The 19,817-nt window shown below is 32.5% G+C and overlaps 1 protein-coding gene across 1 annotated transcript in view; it reads right to left on the bottom strand.

Annotated features, from left to right (window-relative positions):
• Positions 1-19,817, bottom strand: part of LOC134844184 (dynein beta chain, ciliary-like) — a gene marked incomplete in the record, with an annotated part of 486,199 nt that overhangs the window by 294,785 nt on the left and 171,597 nt on the right. Inside the window, 1 exon segment of the mRNA XM_063860749.1 lies at positions 1,877-2,138. Coding sequence (XP_063716819.1) covers positions 1,877-2,138 — 262 coding nt within the window.

The raw sequence follows: 19,817 nt of genomic DNA on the forward strand, positions 1-19,817 counted from the left end.
ATAAATTTGTTTAGCGCCTGAAATGATTTTGAAGAGTAACTTCAAGGTTTTATGTTTGCAAATGGAAATCTAAATTCATTGCAAGTAGTATTCTAAATATAAAAGTTTGTTCTGGCTTTTGCCGAACTATCATATAACTATACGGCAAGTTTCTACTTTGTCGTATGTCGTCTTTGGTTCGAGGTCTTCTTCCAATTCCGGGTAGTTCTGTTATGGTTCGGAATATTGGCTCTGATCTATTGAGTCGTAGAGACATTTCGATTAAATTATTGTCGTATAACATTTTGTAAATGTTTTTGTCTAATTTCTAATCTATTTTGGTTAATTCTAATCTATTAAGGTCTTGTTCGAGACTTATGGTCGCACCAGATGAGTTAGGACCGAAGTGTAACTCATAGAGTAATTTCGGATAGGGTACACCGTCTGCTCGTCACGCTATCTTATTTTCGGCCGGATAGATTCGTGCAACTTCTTAGTCTAATACCGATCCTAATCTTACTCTTATACTATCTAGTCTCAGGTTGTTTAACTAGTCTCTGCTAGGCTCAATAGATCTAGGGTATACTGGTTTATTGCGGCTGCTGAAGTGCTCGGGAGAGTCCAACTAATTTCTAAGTTAAATTCAAATCTCTCTGGTGCTGAAATTACAAGTAACTTCAGCACTTACAAATAAGTGGGTTGTTAGTTAGATGGATTGTGATTGGTTAATATTAAATACTTTACATTGGTAAAACATTTAATTTATCCAATCATAAAATATAGTTTAGATCAGGTTCCAAAAGGCTTGCTCTAAATAGTTTTAACTTTTTCAATAAATCAAGATATCAAATAAAATTTAAATAAATCAAATATTAGATGCTGTTTGACAAAAAAACTTCTTTGGGAACCGATTTTCTACAAACCGTCTTCAACCGGTTCAATCGTCAAAAAAAATTTTTTAAAAAATCGTTTCACCGGTTGCATAGGTTGCTCGAATCAAAGTTTGATTCCCCGAGATGATTCAACTTATCGAACAATTCAACTTGAAAAAGTACTCGAAAGAACATCAGTTTTTGCAAACTGTTTTGAAGCTATCGAATAATTTAAGTTATTACAAACTATTGCATTTAAATTAAAGTTATCTAAATCGTTTTTCGACGTTTTTCATCTTAAGTACTTGAATTACATCACAGTTTTTTTGATTTAAAATCTTCTCATAAATACGTTAAAATTTAAATGCTTTGTCATAAATACGTTAAAAATTTGCAAACTTTGAAAACTTTCAAATTTTTTGTCTTTTGAAAAACCCGTGAAAAAAAACAATGGTTTTCCAAGATCCGATACACAAAACTACAAAACATTCTGAAAACAAATGTGCTCAGAAAAAAATCATTCTGAAAACAAATGTGCTCAGAAAAAAAACATCCATGCTTCCAAAAAAACATCTATGCTCTCGATGCTTCCAATTTCAATCCGCTTCAAAAAAATGACGAAATTCTGTGTGCTTTTTTTCCATGTAAAGAAGAAAAAATATATATTTTTAAGTTCAACCGCTTTAAAAAACTGCCTGAGAAAACAATACGTTTTCCAAGACTCGGTTCGAGCTATCAACGTTTTGTCGTTTAAATAATTTTTCGTAAACCACAACAACGTTTCGCAAAGTTTTCCAAGCTCTCAAGCTACATGAAATGTTTCAAAAAATCATCGCTTAAAAAACCTGTCAGAAAAAAGTCAAAACTTGCGAATCAATTTAATTATTTTTGATCGCAGCTTTCACCAGATTTTTTTATTATTATTTTCGCGAGCCAATTCAAGTACTCACAATTGGGAACAAGGGGGAATTTGTAAAATATGCGCGTTAAAACGATATATTTTAGAATTAGCGTGTAGGTATTACCCCGAGTAGTGTAGAGGATGACTTGGTATGTGATCTGGTCAATAAGGTTGCGCACTCTCTCTTTGATGGAGTCCTCCGGAGTATTGGCACCTGCATTGGCAGGCAGCGCCCTCTTGATGGCCATATCAAACACGACACTAAAAGCCTTGAGGCTGAACTGGTAAATGGGGTTGATCTTGTACAGATCGTTGAGGATGAAGTAGAGAAGGGAGGCTCTGGCTGCCGCGTGTCTGTAGTCCTCGCGAGCACTATTGATCATCACCTGCCAATCAACAGAAGTTTTAACAGTCTACTTACTTCCTCTCGGAGATCAAATCGACAAACGGCACATGGCACAAACAAATCGGCAAACGAAAAAAAAATCGAGAAAATGCCGCCGGAAAAATCAAGATGGAAGTATTGTCTTCGCCTAACTTGAAAATGCCAGTTTTTGCAAACTATTTACCCTTAAAACTACAAAGTTTTACTCAGATATGAATGAGCAGTCCCAGTTATTAGCGGAAAAGCAGTTGTCGCGATGTGGTGCATAGTAGAACCAGTTCTAAGCAAGTATTTATAAACCGATCATATTATTGATAAAACAAAATATTACTAACTAACCAATCATAGTTCATAACTAACATTGACACTTTTTTGTAAGTGCTGAAATTACCTCTAGTTTCAGCACCAGAATAATTTGAATAAATCTTAGACTACAGTTGTTCTCCTTCCGGATAAACTCCAAGAGATAGGAGATGTAAGAGTTGCACGAATCTATCCGGCCGAAAATAAGATAGCGCGACGATCAAACGGTGGACCTTATCTGAAATTAATCTATGGGTAAAGTACTCGTACATAACTCATCTGGTGCGATCAAAAGTCGTGAACAATACCTTAACAAACCTAGATTTAGACTATTAGAATTAGAGTTAGACAATTGCAAAACAGCAAAATGTTAGATGGAATAGACAATTTAATAGAAGTTTCAATAAACCTACGCCAAAATTTCAAACAATACAAGAAATACCAGGTAATGCACGAAGACCGAGTTCACGGCGACAAACAACGACTAAACGACGCAGCAAACTACTCTATGGTAGCACGGCGAAAACCGCAACAAACATTTGTGTTCAGAATACTTTACGCAGTAAATTAAATTTTCATTTTTTAACATAAAATTTCTTTGAAAAATACTTCTTCATAACTTATTTGGTGCTTTATAACCTATTATTTAAAAAATAACGACCGAAAAAAAAGATTTTCATCTCGTTCTTTTCCAAATTTGCATTGAAATAAATTGAAAACTTTTGAAGAATTAAAATATTGGAGAAAAATTACAAAATTAGTTCGTAGAAAAGTTTAACGATAATTTATTAAGTTGAATACAAATTTCTTGCTTCTCAAGAAATCACTTTCTGTTCATCCCCGATTCATCACCCAAAACATAACCAAAAATTTTCCAAAAAACTAAAATCATTTAAATTTTAGCACTTTTCCTTAACCTGGATTTTAAAATTAATTATTATCAAGGCTTATCCTCGCTTTCAATAAATCACGTTTTATTTCAAAAACAGATCACCAAGGCTATCCTTGGATCTTTAAATTAACTTAATTCTATCTCATTTAATTGTTCTGATCATCAAGGCTGAATCAATCAGAACAACTTTGTTTTCCCCACTTCACAATTTGAATTGTCTGACGAACTCAAATGTCGATTCACTCTCCAACCCTTAAAATGACCGAGAACTAACAAGTTTTTTTTGAAAACTAACTAGTTTAATTACGACAAAACTTGAAGAGCTTCGGTTACTCATCCTTCAGTTGAACCCTTCCTCTTAGATGACCCACGCTAAACCATTAACAATTAATAACTTCTGTAATAGTATCTAACGATCTACTTGTGTTCTAAATATACCTGAACCTTATGGATTGGTTTACTATTCTTCTACCCTTGATCACAAATGAAACCGTTAGGTAATATTAAGCAAGCCCATGATATAATAAAACATAACTAAGAAAAAGGAAAAATCAATCTCACGAACAAATCTACTCTCTCTTCATTCCATCAACCACGACAAATTATGCCCTATGTTAAGATAACTACAAAAAAATGTAGCAGTAAACAATCAATCATAATACATAATTTTCTAACTAAAAACAAAAGTTATGATCTTGAAATCACACCGCATAGACAAACAATAGGTTAGATCTGGTCAAAAAGACAAGCACGAAAAAAAACAATGATAGCTAGAATAAAACAAATTATCAAAAAAAAAAACGATTTTAAAAAACATTTAACGCAGTTTCAGATTCAGATACGAAAACAATGCAAAAACAAACATTCAATGAATAAGATTAACCCGATAGAACACCAAAAATATTTTTCTGACTCGGAATCTACATCACCATTATCAAATAAAAGTAAACGCAGAAATAAAAAAAACAATACAAAAACAAACCAGTACGAATGTATGATTGGAATCAACAAATGAGACACACTGAAAGTTACACATTGACAATTTTAAGGTACAAAAAATGACCGATTAGGGAAAAAAATTGACGATAACTCAAAACGTTCCCCCGATAATATTCCACAAAGTGATCTCGCTCGAAGACAAGTACAATGTTGTCACAACTTAAACGTAAACTTTTTCGAAAAAGGAAGAAGTTCATGCAAACAGGAGTTTCCTGAAATCAAGATAAAAAGACAAATTCTCGATCACTCTCGTAAAGGCAATTGTAATACTAAATCATAAAACGTAATTGTTTCTATGGAAATCCTACCAGCACAACCAAACCAATCTATACATCAAATACAACCAGACGACATAGATATAGAACTTTGAAAAGTTTCCACAAAATACATCAAAAAATACAACATCAAATTTCACAGAGAGTAATATTCAATCTTTATAAACTATTTTTTTCTCTTATTTATGGTTATGTATCTATATTAGAAATGAAAAAAAAAAACAAAACGAAACACCACTTCAAATATCGCGACGCTAAACTGTTAGACAAGAATTTTATCTTTCTCAAAATTCTTAGTTACAATCCGTGAAAACCTCGCTAGTACTGATATATCACAAAATGTGAAACATGATCTCCAACGAAAAATAGCATAGATTAAAACTGATTTTCTTTGTTCACAATTTTGATTTCTTTTCAACACCAAGAAATTGTTTTCGACCACAAAGTACGGACAATGAAATTACTCTAGCAGACCAAACAAATTAATTTAGAACCCTGATTGGTCTCATCTTTCATTTATTAATAGAACAACCGATATATCAAATGCAGTAATTTACACTATTTCTGTACATACATGAAAGTATGTAAAAATAACTCCACCTAATTTTTGATGCTACACCTTTGAGTTATAACGCAAGGTTCACTGATAGAACAGGAAATAACAGCTTGAAGTCCACATTCATCAACACACAAGAAAACCTAACGGAACAAGAAATCTTACACAACAAGACATTCAAACCCCATCACATTTTGATCATGAGGAAATAGTTGAAACAAGGCGGACAACAACACAAGTTAGCAATTGTTCCACTCGTCCTACAATTACCACCCCACATAATAAAAAATACTGCAATTCCACAGACAGCTATACAACCAACAATAAAACCATCTATTGCCCCAAATTTTTCTAAAATGGATTACCAAACTTATGGACCAGCAATGAAAACGCGACAAACAAATAAACAAAAATTTTCAAAAAGAAACAATTTTTCAGACCATAACTACAATTTTTTGCGAAAAACAAGATAACAAAAACCTCCTTTATAAGTAGTCAAAAACAAACACAATCACAAGGTTACAACCAGCAGATACCCCAATAAGCCGCTCACTCAGTTTTTTTCAATGACCAACAACGACTTACAACAGATCGTAGCAAAAATTCTCAATTTTTTCAACATAAAAAAAAAGATCATTAATAGAAAATGTACGAGAATTCAATCACAAGATTCAGAAGTTAAAGAATATTTTAACCAATGCCAACAATTTTTTAATAATAACCCCTAAAAAAATAATTGGAATATGAATCATTCAGACCCTATCTATCAACCGGATGTTTTTGAACCTTATAAACGAAGTGAACAAACACGACAATCAAGACAAACTTCAGTTTCATACAATCATAATTTCCAATCACAAAACCCTATAAGTACACAAAAATACCAACCAAATCAGATGCAAAATGAAATCAAATTACCATATTATTTACAACAAGAAGAAATAAAAAAACAAACTCACAAATTTTTCACAATTAAAGAATGCAGCAGAATCACTCCAAATGACTATTAATCCATAGCTCATGGGTAATTTATCATTATCGTCCAATAAACCACTAATGATTTTTACAGGAACTGATCCTGAATACCCAGTAGGAGAATATTTAAACGCAGTCACGGTTAACTTAATTTTAAATATAGGACCTAAACCAGTGAATACCCCAATACATCAAAATTGGATACTTTGACTAGCTCTATTTGAAACCACATTTAATGGCACAACCCAAAACTGGTTTTCAGTTTTACCAATTTACATTAAAGAAGATTGGAAAAGACCTACACAAGACATTTCAAAATTATTCGATTCTGAAAGAAATAAACAACAACAAAGAATACTATTGCAATGAAAATGAAACACTAGTAGTAACTCTACGCGTAGAACTAAAACACTAGTCCTATTTCCATAATACGCATGGATACAAAAACACGAAAATGACAGAAGTCTTTGATAGAAATCGAAAATGACGGAACGATGACTCTAACCAAACACTTATGTAAATTAGCAAAAAAATAAGAGAGCATCACATCCATCATCAAATTGAGAACCCGACATAGATTCCTGAAAATTAGTAGAGAATTTAGAACAAGCTGGAATCACTATGAAATTAGAAGAAACAGAAATTTTGAAAAAACAGTATGTAAACAATATTCGAACAACAGCTTCACAAAAAAAACAATATTCATGACTCTGACAATGAAATAGTTAAAAAAGTTAGTCAAATATTAAATGTCTACGAAAAAACCCAAACTTTTAAGGTAAACCATCACTCAAAAATTAGTGCAATTATTGTCGTAGATATGGACATAGCTTTGCTGAATGCAGGTAAAAACAACAGGGTAATCAAAACAAACCACAGAATCATAGAGAGCCAAATAAATCTTTTTACCGATATCTGAAAAGAGAACGAAGTCTACCAAACAAATCTATTCGCAGTAACTCTAGTTCAAAAAGCACTTCCAGTTATCTACAGTATTTACCGACAAAAACCATCTTAACGAAATAATTTTCGAGGAAGATCTCCACAAAGCAGAAATTCACAAAATTTTTCACAAATTTGATACAGCAGATCGAGTAGTCAACTAATATCGCAATCTTTACCCAAGATCGAAATCCATCAGAAGTGAGTACTCAATTTATAACAGAAATCGTTCCTAGTTAAACTCTCGGAAGAGATACTGTTAAAATGACCATTCCAGAAATTCCTCAATTAATAGGAACCGAAATTACTCAAACAATAGAAATAGACATTATTCTTATAACAGACCACAAAACTATTCAAATTTTTAGACCAAGTTACAACAATAACAATATTAGATCACGAGATAACTCCACGAATCAAAACAAAAACTATCCAAACAGACAAAGAAACTAATCTCAGTCACCACACAGAAATAGCACCTAATATATGAACTCAAAACAAAACTACAAAAATAGTACGCCTAAGCATCAAAGACAAAATTATCAATTACAATCAACCGAACAAACTAATCACACCCTCCCGGTATTGACAATACAGAAATTTAGGAAACAACAAATGACGAAAGCGAACCAGAAAATACGCTTTCAAAAAACATGCTTCATTCACTTACGAATACGAAACTTCAATTCATTCGAAAAACTACCAAAACAATAAAAGCGTTACCTATTTTTAAAAGACAAAAAATAGTCAAAAAAGAACAGATTATACCCCACAAGTTATTGAGGAAAGTTCGAATATAAACATTAGATGTAAATAAAATCCGACAAACAAGATTTAAACACAAGAAGAAAAAAATTTGGACAATTCCCCTTTTCTTAGAAAGGCCAATAAGTAAAAATTTTCAACCACCAGACCTCAAAATTGATTTCATTAGTGACTCAGGAGAAGAAATAAACATTATAAACATCCCCACTGGAATGAAATACAAACTCTACATCCAAAACTGCCCCCATAAAAAATCATGTAATTTAGCCACAGCACAAAAGTTAAGTCTGAAGAAAATACGGAAAAATTCAATTATATCATGTCCCAACCCGGACAAAGGAACAAAACGAGCTTCTAAACAAACCTTCAAACAAAAATTCCATATCAAAGATATAAAACAAAAAAACGTTGAAACACCGTTTATCACAAAATATAATGCCACCATTAATATTTTAAATGGTAAATTACATGTGAAAGATAAATATACAAGAACAAACACTATATCCCTAAGATTCTTTTAAAGATTTATTATACAATCTTTTTTTTTCATATTTTTAACCCAAAAGCAATCACGAACGCAAACACTTGAAACCCTTGCGGGAAATGTAAATAACTAATATAATGTTGAGCAAAATAAACAACAACTCCCTCCGTCTGACCTTGGAATTAAACCAATCCATAAGTTTGTTAAAGTAACAATCTCATCTATCAAATATACAAAAAATACAATTTCAGACAAAATTTCTTTGCACGTATACAACAACTCACCGTACAAAACTACATTACCACTAGGATTTCTAGGATATTGTGAATTAAATGCAACAAGTAATCGGACACAAAAAGCATTAATTTTTTAATTAATTTTTTAAAACTACAAGAAATTTGTCTATCGACAATTTTTATTGAAGAAAAGTCCTTTATTAATAAACAAAAACTCTAATTGAAACATATAATATTTCATAAGGACACCTTATCTTAGTCCAACAATTCAAGTTTCAAAATACACAAAGGAACAAAAAAACTCAAACTACGTTCAGTTTCCAACAATCTCAAAATAACCAACGAAAAATTGAACAATTAGCAGAACTATTATTAAAATTTCCAAATGCTTATACCACATCTAAACTTGATGTTGGAAAAATAAACTTAACACTGCAACTACTTTTTGAACCTGATTCAGTTTTTAAAAAGCAAAGAGCAAGTAAAATACTAGTTCACCTTCAAGACAAAATGCATAGATTACCAGATATTCTGAAACAATATGAAATAAAATCACCAGTAAACGAAGAAGAAAAAACCAAAAACAACTTGCCTCATAAACCCTGTTATTATTCTCGCTACGGGTGAATCACTAAAAAATATCCTAGAAGCAAGATATCTCAACTCACTAAATGATAAATCTTAATGTAATTAGCCTTTAGAAATAGTCCTTATAAAACGTATTAAGATAAACGGACAATAGTTTACAACAGCTGACATGAACAGCGCATATAATCAAAGGCCATTAGACGAATAATCACGACGCCTAACACAATTCGCTACTGGAAACCAGAAATATGAACTCAATAAACTTTTGAATGGAATTTCAATAGGACCAGCAGCTTTTTCAGCCTTCATTAGCAAAACTTTCCAAACACTCAGTCCTAATAAAATGTCATAACATATTTAGACGATGTTTTCATGCAGTCACAAAAAGAAAACCTGAAAAGTTTAAGATATCTGATAAATTTCTTGCTGAAAGAAAATATGAAATCAGCCCCAGATATATCACACTTTTTTCTCACTCTTCTTATCATCATTGGACATATTATTGAAGGAAACACAATTAGTCCATTAAAATTGCGCATAGATGCTATACTTAAACTTCAAACTCCATCAAAATTTGTCAATAAAAGGCAAATATATCTAAGACCATTTGATAAAACTCTTCGACAAAAAAAATCATCTTTAAATGGATATTAAAATATTTTGAGGAAATAAAAACTCTCCTCAATGAACAAAAATCAAACACGGTCCCAGATCCAGATCAACCAGTTTTTGCTATGTGTGACGCCTCCGAATGGGTGCAGCACTAATACATTCACAGAATGGTTTAAACAAAATGAACCTTATCTCAGCGAAATCAAGACTATTCACACAAGCCGAAATTAGAGTCTCTTCACTTCTGAGAGAATGTACAGCTATAACGAATACGCTCACAGAATATGAATTTTTATTCCTTGGATCAAAACATCCAACAGTTTTAATTACAGATCACAAATCTATGATTTTCCTATTTACACATAAGTCTAATCCACATTATATAGTTTTAAGATTTCAACTTATCTTAATGAAATTTCATATATTTTACAAATTTACATACAATTTGGACAGCAGGAAAAAAGTTTGCATTGCCATAAACTCTTAGTCGAAACACACCACCTGAACTGAGAACAAAGAAAACAACGGTAGAAGCAGCACAAAAAATAAAATTTGTTCCGTGCAAAAGACAAAGATCGCCACAATTAGAATGCAAATGGGCAGTGAAAACCGACCTCGATATTGCAAAAATGAATAAAATAAAAAAAAATTTCCATTATACCTTGCCTAGATAATCATTTCGTAGTTGATCTATAAGAACAATCTACATTTAAACCGATACCATATTCATCATGGATCAAAAACATTACACAACAAAAACCACCTAGACAAAAACTAAATAGGAAAAATTTTTTCCCTCTAATCGAAAAGTAAGATTAAACTGATAATAACATTTCAACAAGACCCCCTGATTTAAAATCAAAATACACTATAAATAATGTTTTTAACCTACAAGACCCTTCAGACAAAATACATTTTAAAAACTGCAATTGAAAATTTCTGTCTACGAGCTACAGAAAAAATAACACTAGAGTTATAACAAAAAAAATATTGACCCTATAGTTCGACAACTTAAACCCTGACACAAATATATAACAAAAGCTATAAAAGCAGATATCACAATTTTAAGAAATAAAACACTCCTTTGATATTTCCAAAAATTGAATCATACAACAATAAATAGGAAAAATGATGTTCTCGAATACCAAACCTCCGAAAAAAAAAGTACCCTGTCTACCGTTAAGTATGATGCTCATTGCATTTCACGTCTCGCTTTTCCTAAGTACGAAAGGACATGCAGGATCAGAAAAAGTTTCTCAAACTTTATTCAGAACTTTTACTTTCCAAATGCACCAATTTGGAATAAAAATTATTAAGAATTCCATTACAGGTTGATTACATAAGCAGTATCCATACCAAAAACAATTGGCAGGAAAACAAGACTTTAAAGGACAAAGTTTATATTTTATTCACATAATCTCATTTGATAAAAAGTCACAATATCACCCTCCTCAGAAGGAAATTCTTGCTTAATGCTGATAGTTGATGCATTTACCCACTACGTAGTACTCAATCCAGTACCTCATTGTAATGCCTATTATGCATACACAACACCCTACGAGCATTGGATAGCTAAATATGGATGAACCCTTGTGGAGAATCCTTGTTACAGACAACGGCACTGAAATTTTAAATAATCAACTCATCACAATATGCCATCTTTAAAACCTTAAGCACAAGCCCCAAACATCTCATGCCTTATTCATAAAAAAGAAAAAAATCAACTATTTCAAAATTTCTAATCAACAACCAACACAAAAAGCCCCACCAATTGAGACCCACAAACAACACCAACCTCTAGTCAAACAAGTCAACCCCAATCATCTACACGCATTTGATTTCAAGAAACCTCCTATACATTCGAAGAAAGACACGCATCAATATAGGCGCACTCCTAGGCGAACCACAAAATGAACCAACATATAACATCTGCCCTTCCCTCCAACAAGATCCTAAAAGAACCAGACATCCAAGCCAAAACTAAAATCAATCATCTACAAAAGAAAGAAAAAATATCCATCCCGAAGAAAAAGGAACTTTTTTGCAACACCCAGAGTTCATTTTAGCATACCCTCATCACCATCTCCCATTTCTTTGGTTCTTTCTAGTGATACAATTTAAAGTACTCCCCATATCTACAAAAAACTTCACAACAAATTATTCCCAATATTCCATCGGATTTCTTAGGATCAACCCCAACTATGAAAGTGTTTTTAATACCCCCACCCCCCACTTCATCACAACGTCTTCCACATTGGATTACATATTCATTCACTCAAGGTGAACAAAATTTGGTAATTGACCCTGTATGTATCTCATCAGACACTTCTCTATCACTATCAGAAACCCTATTTCTACCTTCAACCCCATCAACAATAAGTCGAACGCCAACCACTACATTTGCTCTAAGTTTCCCTACAAATTTAGACGATAGGTATCGATAAGTTCTAGCCACAAAAATACCTCTACGATTAGATGGGAATAGATTCGTAGCACCCCTCCCCTATTGGTCAATATCTTGATACTAACAGATTACAAAATTGGGCACTAAATCGATTACAATATAGACACGACATCTACAAAGACATACAAGAACATAATACACCGATCCATTCACAAAACAATCTAACACCGAAAGTTGAGGTAGCAGTGAAACTAAATAATTTAGTTAACCGACCACTACCTCTAGCCCAGCCAAACATAACAGCTAAATCTTTATATCCCCCATTTATCACAACCGAACTTATCTATAAATACGATATATATACAAAAGAGAAACTCGAATTTAAAACATACTACAATCCATACTCATTTCTATATTACACATGTATCTTTTCATAGTTTTTTTCCCTAAAACCCTCTCCACTTTGCTCTTTTAGAACCTACACCTCGTTAAATACCCTCACCCCGAACCAAACCCCAAAAACATCTACTTACACTCTATGATTGAGAAGAAAATGAACCAAAAACAACACATAAGTACGCAATAAATCAACTAAATCAATGCGAATCCGAACCACAAGATATAGAATTGACAGAAAAATTAGCAACACTTTATTCAGAGGCAGGAGCTACAATCTTAAAAGGATATAAGTTTACACCAAAATTATCAGAAGGAAAAGTTCATTGCTCCCAGCTTTCAAAGAGAAACATAAAAATGACTCGACCAAAATTTTCTTTACCACAGCAACATCAAAGACTTTTGCATTTTACCCTCGAAGGTTGCAAAAACGAACTAAAACAATTAAAATTAACTTTAGATAAAGGCAAAACTGAAAATTAGTAAGCTTCCAAGTCTTCCTAGACACATCCCAATATATCTTCTAAAAAACACAGGACAGACCGGCGGAAAAATTAAACAACAACACAAAGACAGTACCCGTTTACAAGACTTATCATTCAAGAAGAACTCTTATTTTGGCGCAATCCATTATGAAATTCATCTAGACATGAAATTAGATAACACAAAAGATAGAATTTTTCAAGGAAACTCACTATCCGAATTGGAAACACTACATCACTTAAGTTAACTCGAACAAACACAGATATTACAACCTCTTGCACTAGCAGCATTCAAAATAGCTTATGCAGGATACTTATTATCAGGTAAAAGATCAAATTTTACCGACTACGAAGGAAACATCCTCAAATATCACACAAGTAATAAAAAAACTATCATCATCTTTTGTTTTTGAAGACAAACCATGCTACATAAGAATCCCTTTATTCAACAAAAACAACGTGTTTATCAAGACGCGCGTGTTTTGTGATACAGATGTCCCATGTGGATCTTAAAATAGCCACAATGCAGTGCAGCTAAACCAAAATAGTGATAAATGCTACCTTTTCACTTTTTCACTCAATACCCCATTTCTACCTTCAACCCCATCAACAATAAGTCGAACGCCAACCACTACATTTGCTCTAAGTTTCCCTACAAATTTAGACGATATGTATCGATAAGTTCTAGCCACAAAAATTCCTCTACGATTAGATGGGAATAGATTCCTAGCACCCCTCCCCTAATTGGTCAATATCTTGATACTAACAGATTACAAAATTGGGCACTAAATCGATTACAATATAGACACGACATATACAAAGACATACAAGAACATAATATACCGATCCATTCACAAAACAATCTAACACCGAAAGTTGAGGTAGCAGTGAAACTAAATAAATTAGTTAACCGACCACTACCTCTAGCCCAGCCAAACATAACAGCTAAATCTTTATATCCCCCATTTATCACAACCGAACTTATCTATAAATACGATATATATACAAAAGAGAAACTCGAATTTATAACATACTACAATCCATACTCATTTCTATATTACACATGTATCTTTTCATAGTTTTTTTCCCTAAAACCCTCTCCACTTTGTTCTTTTAGAACCTACACCTCGTTAAATACCCTCACCCCGAACCGAACCCCAAAAACATCTACTTACACTCTATGATTGAGAAGAAAATGAACCAAAAACAACACATAAGTAAGTAATAAATCAAGTAAATCAATGCGAATCCGAACCACAAGATATAGAATTGACAGAAATATTAGCAACACTTTATTCAGAGGCAGGAGCTACAATCTTAAAAGGATATAAGTTTACACCAAAATTATCAGAAGGAAAAGTTCATTGCTCCCAGCTTTCAAATAGAAACATAAAAATGACTCGATCAAAATTTTCTTTACCACAACAACATCAAAGACTTTTGCATTTTACCCTCGAAGGTTGCAAAACCGAACTAAAACAATTAAAATTAACTTTAGATAAAGGCAAAACTGAAAATTAGTAAGCTTCCAAGTCTTCCCAGACACATTCCAATAAGTCTTCTAAAAACACAGGACAGACCGGCGGAAAATTAAACAACAACACAAAGACAGTACCCGTTTACAAGACTTATCATTCAAGAAGAACTCTTATTTTGGCGCAATCCATTATGAAATTCATCTAGACATGAAATTAGATAACACAAAAGATAGAATTTTTCAAGGAAACTCACTATCCGAATTGGAAACACTACATCACTTAAGTTAACTCGAACAAACACAGATATTACAACCTCTTGCACTAGCAGTATTCAAAATAGCTTCTGCAGGATACTTATTATCAGGTAAAAGATCAAATTTTACCGACTACGAAGGAAACATCCTCAAATATCACACAAGTAATAAAAAAACTATCACCATCTTTTGTTTTTGAAGACAAACGATGCTACATAAGAATCCCTATATTCAACAAAAACAACGTGTTTATCAAGACGCGCTTGTTTTGTGATATAGATGTCCCATGTGGATCTTAAAATAGCCACAATGCAGTGCAGCTAAACCAAAATAGTGATAAATGCTACCTTTTCACTTTTTCACTCAATACCCCATTCTTACGCCACCATTGAAGAAAATCTCACCAGAAAGTATAAAAGCTATCGCTGGAAACACAAACATAGATTTTAAATTAGTAGGTATATACTCCAGATGAGACACACAATCGATTAAAATAATTTCAAGAAATCCTAACAATCAGAAGACCAAAAATTGAGAAAACTCGCTGAAACTGCAGGTTTCTCCGATATATACGCACAATATTACAGCGAACAATTTAAATAATTTAAAAAATTACATATATGTTAACGGTGGAAAAAACCATCCACAAGATATTTCACCTATAAAAGTTTTTCGTTTTTGTTAACTTAAAGATTGAACTTCTCGCTTTTCTATGATGTCCCTACTACAACTTAGAAAGACTGACTATTCTATACGCATTTTTTAATTTTTTCGGATTGTTTTTCTAACTATTGAAAGGAATCTACAACACATGCGCAAAACATACACAAATAAACAAACAAGCAAGTGTAGCACGTATATTGTTTGCAGGATTCTTTGGAATATTTTCAAACTCAGTCAACAAAGTTCTTCTCGACGCTCAAATTACCGAAGTAGAAACAAGAGTCCACCTAATTTTTGAACAAAAAAAACGCATTGCCCAGCTCCACCTTAATAAATTTTGCTGGACTAGAAAACTATGTAAATTTTTTACACAATTTAGCCAAATCTTCAAATTTGACAACTTAAATTGATACAGTTATCAGGCGTTTAGAGTTATTTTTTACTGAGTGGTAATGCATTGTGGAAAACTATGTATAACCATTGAAAATTTTGGGGAAAAAATTAGCAGTCTTAGTTTTGAGAGTTTATGTTGCCCTCCTAAATCGGCGCCCGGTTGTTTTATGCTGAAAAAGTTAGGTATCAGACTTTAAAAATAAATTAAATTACATGTGACTGTTATTTTTGAGTCAATAGTGGTATTATATAAACAAAAATTTAGCTCACTCATGACTTTGAGACTGAGCTGAAACCAATCAGAAATGTTCGCAAGAAACACACAGAGACAAAGCAGAGCTTAGCACCACTTGCGATACAACATAAACAGAAATATTTAAAAAAATCAATTTAGATTTACAGAAATAAAAAAGACATAAATTATGAAAAAAGTTAGATGAACCAAGTTTTTTGTTCAGATAAAAAGAAACGACTGAGAATTTCATAACTTGTTTAGCTCAGAGATTTTCAATTTAATTGCTCGTTAAGCTCTGCCAAAAAAGTAGGTGAAACGATTCGATCAAACAACCAAGTTGAAATTTTTAAACGTTTTATGCGTTGAAAATTTTCAATTAAAAAACTTCAGTTTTCTGCCATCTGATTCCTTTCAGGAAATAACTTTTAAAAAATATCAACGTTTTGTTGCTTGAATAGCTTATCTACGAAAACGTGCAAATCCGGGAAAAATTCGTGTCTAAAAAATCTTTTGAACTGTTTCAGAGCTCCATCGCTTGTTTAGCTCATTACAAAAAACTTAGCGTTTTTGGCAGCCAAATGGCTTTTTGAAATAATTTAGTGTTAGTTCGAAAATCTTGCCTAAGAAAACAAATTCTGGAGCAGATTTGCTCTATGAAACAGCTTGCGTGATTTCAAGGTTTCATCAGTTGAAAGACTGAAATATAAAACCCTTAAATTTCGCCATCTGATTCCCTACAGGAATAAGCTTGCAATTATCCAGAGTTTCAAGGTTTGACTAGCTTGCTTTCACAAAGCATGCAAACCAATTTCGTTAAAAAAAAACATAAATTGTTTCACATCTTGAAATGCTTGACTTTGATAAACTAATTATCTGCAAAAAACGCAATTGGTTGAATGGCTGTAATTGATAGGCAATTAAAAGACTTGACACCTTTTACAAAACATTTCAAGCATCACATAGAACTAATTCACAATATAAAAATGGACAAGCTGAAAATCACAGAAGTAGCACAACAAATCATCAACGAGAAATTCATCAGGTACATTCCACAACAACTGAAACAACCCCTGGCCCACCAGGAATTGAGAACAACGAAACTTCCGAAGTACAATTAAATACCTTACATTGTGAAAGTATTGACAAAAAAAGTGACACAGACAAAACAATGATTATCAATATGTTAAGATTAGAACACATGTATGAAACCAGCCAGACACATATCAAACAAAAGATACAAATTATACAGCACATTTTATCAAACATCACGACTTAACAAGCAATATACATCAAAATACCCTATCCAGGACAACTCCACCAAATTAAAGCCCAAAAAACAAACTTTTTCAAACTCCTTACCTCGAATAAGATTTCTTTATCAACTCAGACACAGGCTCAAACTCAAATATTAAAAGTCTTAATACAGGGAATAAAAAGATTTCAAACGCCAATAAAATTCTTACTCTATAAAACATTAAGCAAGTTAGCTACCGCACAAGGTACAAGTTTGAAGAGTAATGGAAAAATTCAATTAATTTTCCAACTAACAAAAACAACTGAAAAAAAAATTTCAAACGAAACGCTTCAAACCACTATTTCGCAGAACAGATATAAAACATAATGTAACCATTTATTACTCAAAAAACACCAACAAAATTAAAAATTTAGGCAGCAGACTTCGGAAGCAGACTTAAAAAGTTATGCAGCCTACATTGTTCCAAATTTTTTCCGATTTACAACCAACAACGAACAGACATTTAAAAAGCTTTTAAATGATTACGCATATAATCTACCCTTTGCTTGACTTCATCAAAATATTATTGATTAAAACAAACATCAAAACAAAAAAAACATACCTTGACTTCGAAACCAACTCACAATTTTTCCAGAGTAACAAAATCATGGAAAAAAATGCTAAAATTACATAAACAGATAATGCAAAAGTTACATTTACAACATTTCACCATAAAAACAGCACTTCCAATAGAACTGCTGGAAAATTTTGAACAAACGCAACATAACAGTTTAGTCAATCTACTGGACAGAGTGAAAATTTATCTAACCACAAGGTAATTTGAAAACTAAGAAAAACCGACTATTTCACAAAAACACAGTTTCTCAAAACAAAAACCAAGACAACAAGAACTCATCGCCATGTTTAATTTCAGAATTTCACGAATCGATCAAAAAAACTGTAAACAACTAGCGTAAATTTTATCGAAATAAACTTAAGTTTTTTTTTGTTAAACGAAAATTATGATCTAAAAAGAACCGAAGCATTAAAAGAGAAGAAACTCTTCAATTCTTCATCTGATTTAGAATTTTCATCCGTCACTTTGTTTGTTTGTTGCGATCTTCACGTTCTAGCGAATGATTTGGCTTATTACAGTTCTTGCTTGTTTTTCCCGTCGATGGACAGCTCTTCAGATGTCCCTCATCGATCGATTTTCCATATCTTGTACACGGTTTTGTTCTGACCGGTGCCTCGTACTACTTCTGACATCGTTTGTTTTCAGCTTAAACTCTTCTCTGTTTTGTCGCCAATTGTTTTTCTCCAACTGCCATTTTCCGTGAGAGGTTCTGCTTTATTTTAACTTGAGACTCTGTGAAATTTCCTGCACTTGCAGTATCGGCATACGAGATTTGGAAAGCTTTTGTCGCCTGTTTGATTTCTTCAAACTTGACATATCCTTTTTACAACCAACATTGATTAGCCATTTAAAAAAGCTTTTAAATAGGTACGCATATAATTCACCCATTGCTCAACTTCATCGATATATTATTGATCAAAACAAACATTAAAACAAACAAAAACTTACTTTGACTTTAAAAAAAACTCATACTTTTTTCAGAGTAACAAAATCATCGAAAAAAAGCTAAAAATACATATACAGATAATGTGAAAGTTACATATACAACAATTCTTCATATAAACAGCACTTCCAATAGAACTGCTGGAAAATTTTAAACAAAAGCAGCAAAGCAGTTTTGTCAATCTACTAGACTGAATGAAAGTTTATCTAACTAAAAAAAGTACTGAAACAAAAAATCGACTATTTCACAAAAAAAAACAATTTCTCAAAATATATAGCAAGACAACAAGAACTCCTAGCCATGTTTCATTTCTGAAATTCACGAATCGATCAAAAAAACTCTAAATAGCTAGCTTAATATTTATTGCAATAACCTTAAAATCTTATTGTTAAACAGAAAATATGATCTAAAAAAAACCGAAACATTGAAAGAGATTTTATTCTTCAATTTTTTGTTTGAACCAGAATTTTCATCCATCACTTCGTTTGTTTGTTACAATGTGCACATTCTAGCGAATGGTTTGGCTTATTACAGTTCCTTTTTATTTTTCCCATCGCCGGACAGCTCTTCATATGTCCCTCCTCGATCGATTCTCCTAATATTGTACTTGGTTTTTGTTCTGACGGGGGCCTCGTATTTTTTCTGACATCGTTTTTTTCAGCTTATACTCTTCTCTGTTGGGTCGCCACCTGTTTTTCCCCTACTGCCAATTTCCATGAGAGGTTCCTGTTTTATTTTTTTTGATACCCTATGAAATTTCCTGCACTTTCAGTTTTGGCGTTTGAGTTTAGGAACGTGTCGTCTGTTTGCTTTGTTCAAACTTGAGTCTCAAATGTCAGTATATCTTCTAATACTGTGTTCTTCATCTTCGAGATAGATAAAACCCTAACAAGTTCGTCTTTTAATGTACCTAGATCCTCTTTTACTGAATCTG

The sequence above is a fragment of the Symsagittifera roscoffensis genome, chromosome 4 (assembly GCF_963678635.1).
Source record: "Symsagittifera roscoffensis chromosome 4, txSymRosc1.1, whole genome shotgun sequence".
In the NCBI taxonomy this organism is placed as follows: domain Eukaryota; kingdom Metazoa; phylum Xenacoelomorpha; order Acoela; family Convolutidae; genus Symsagittifera; species Symsagittifera roscoffensis.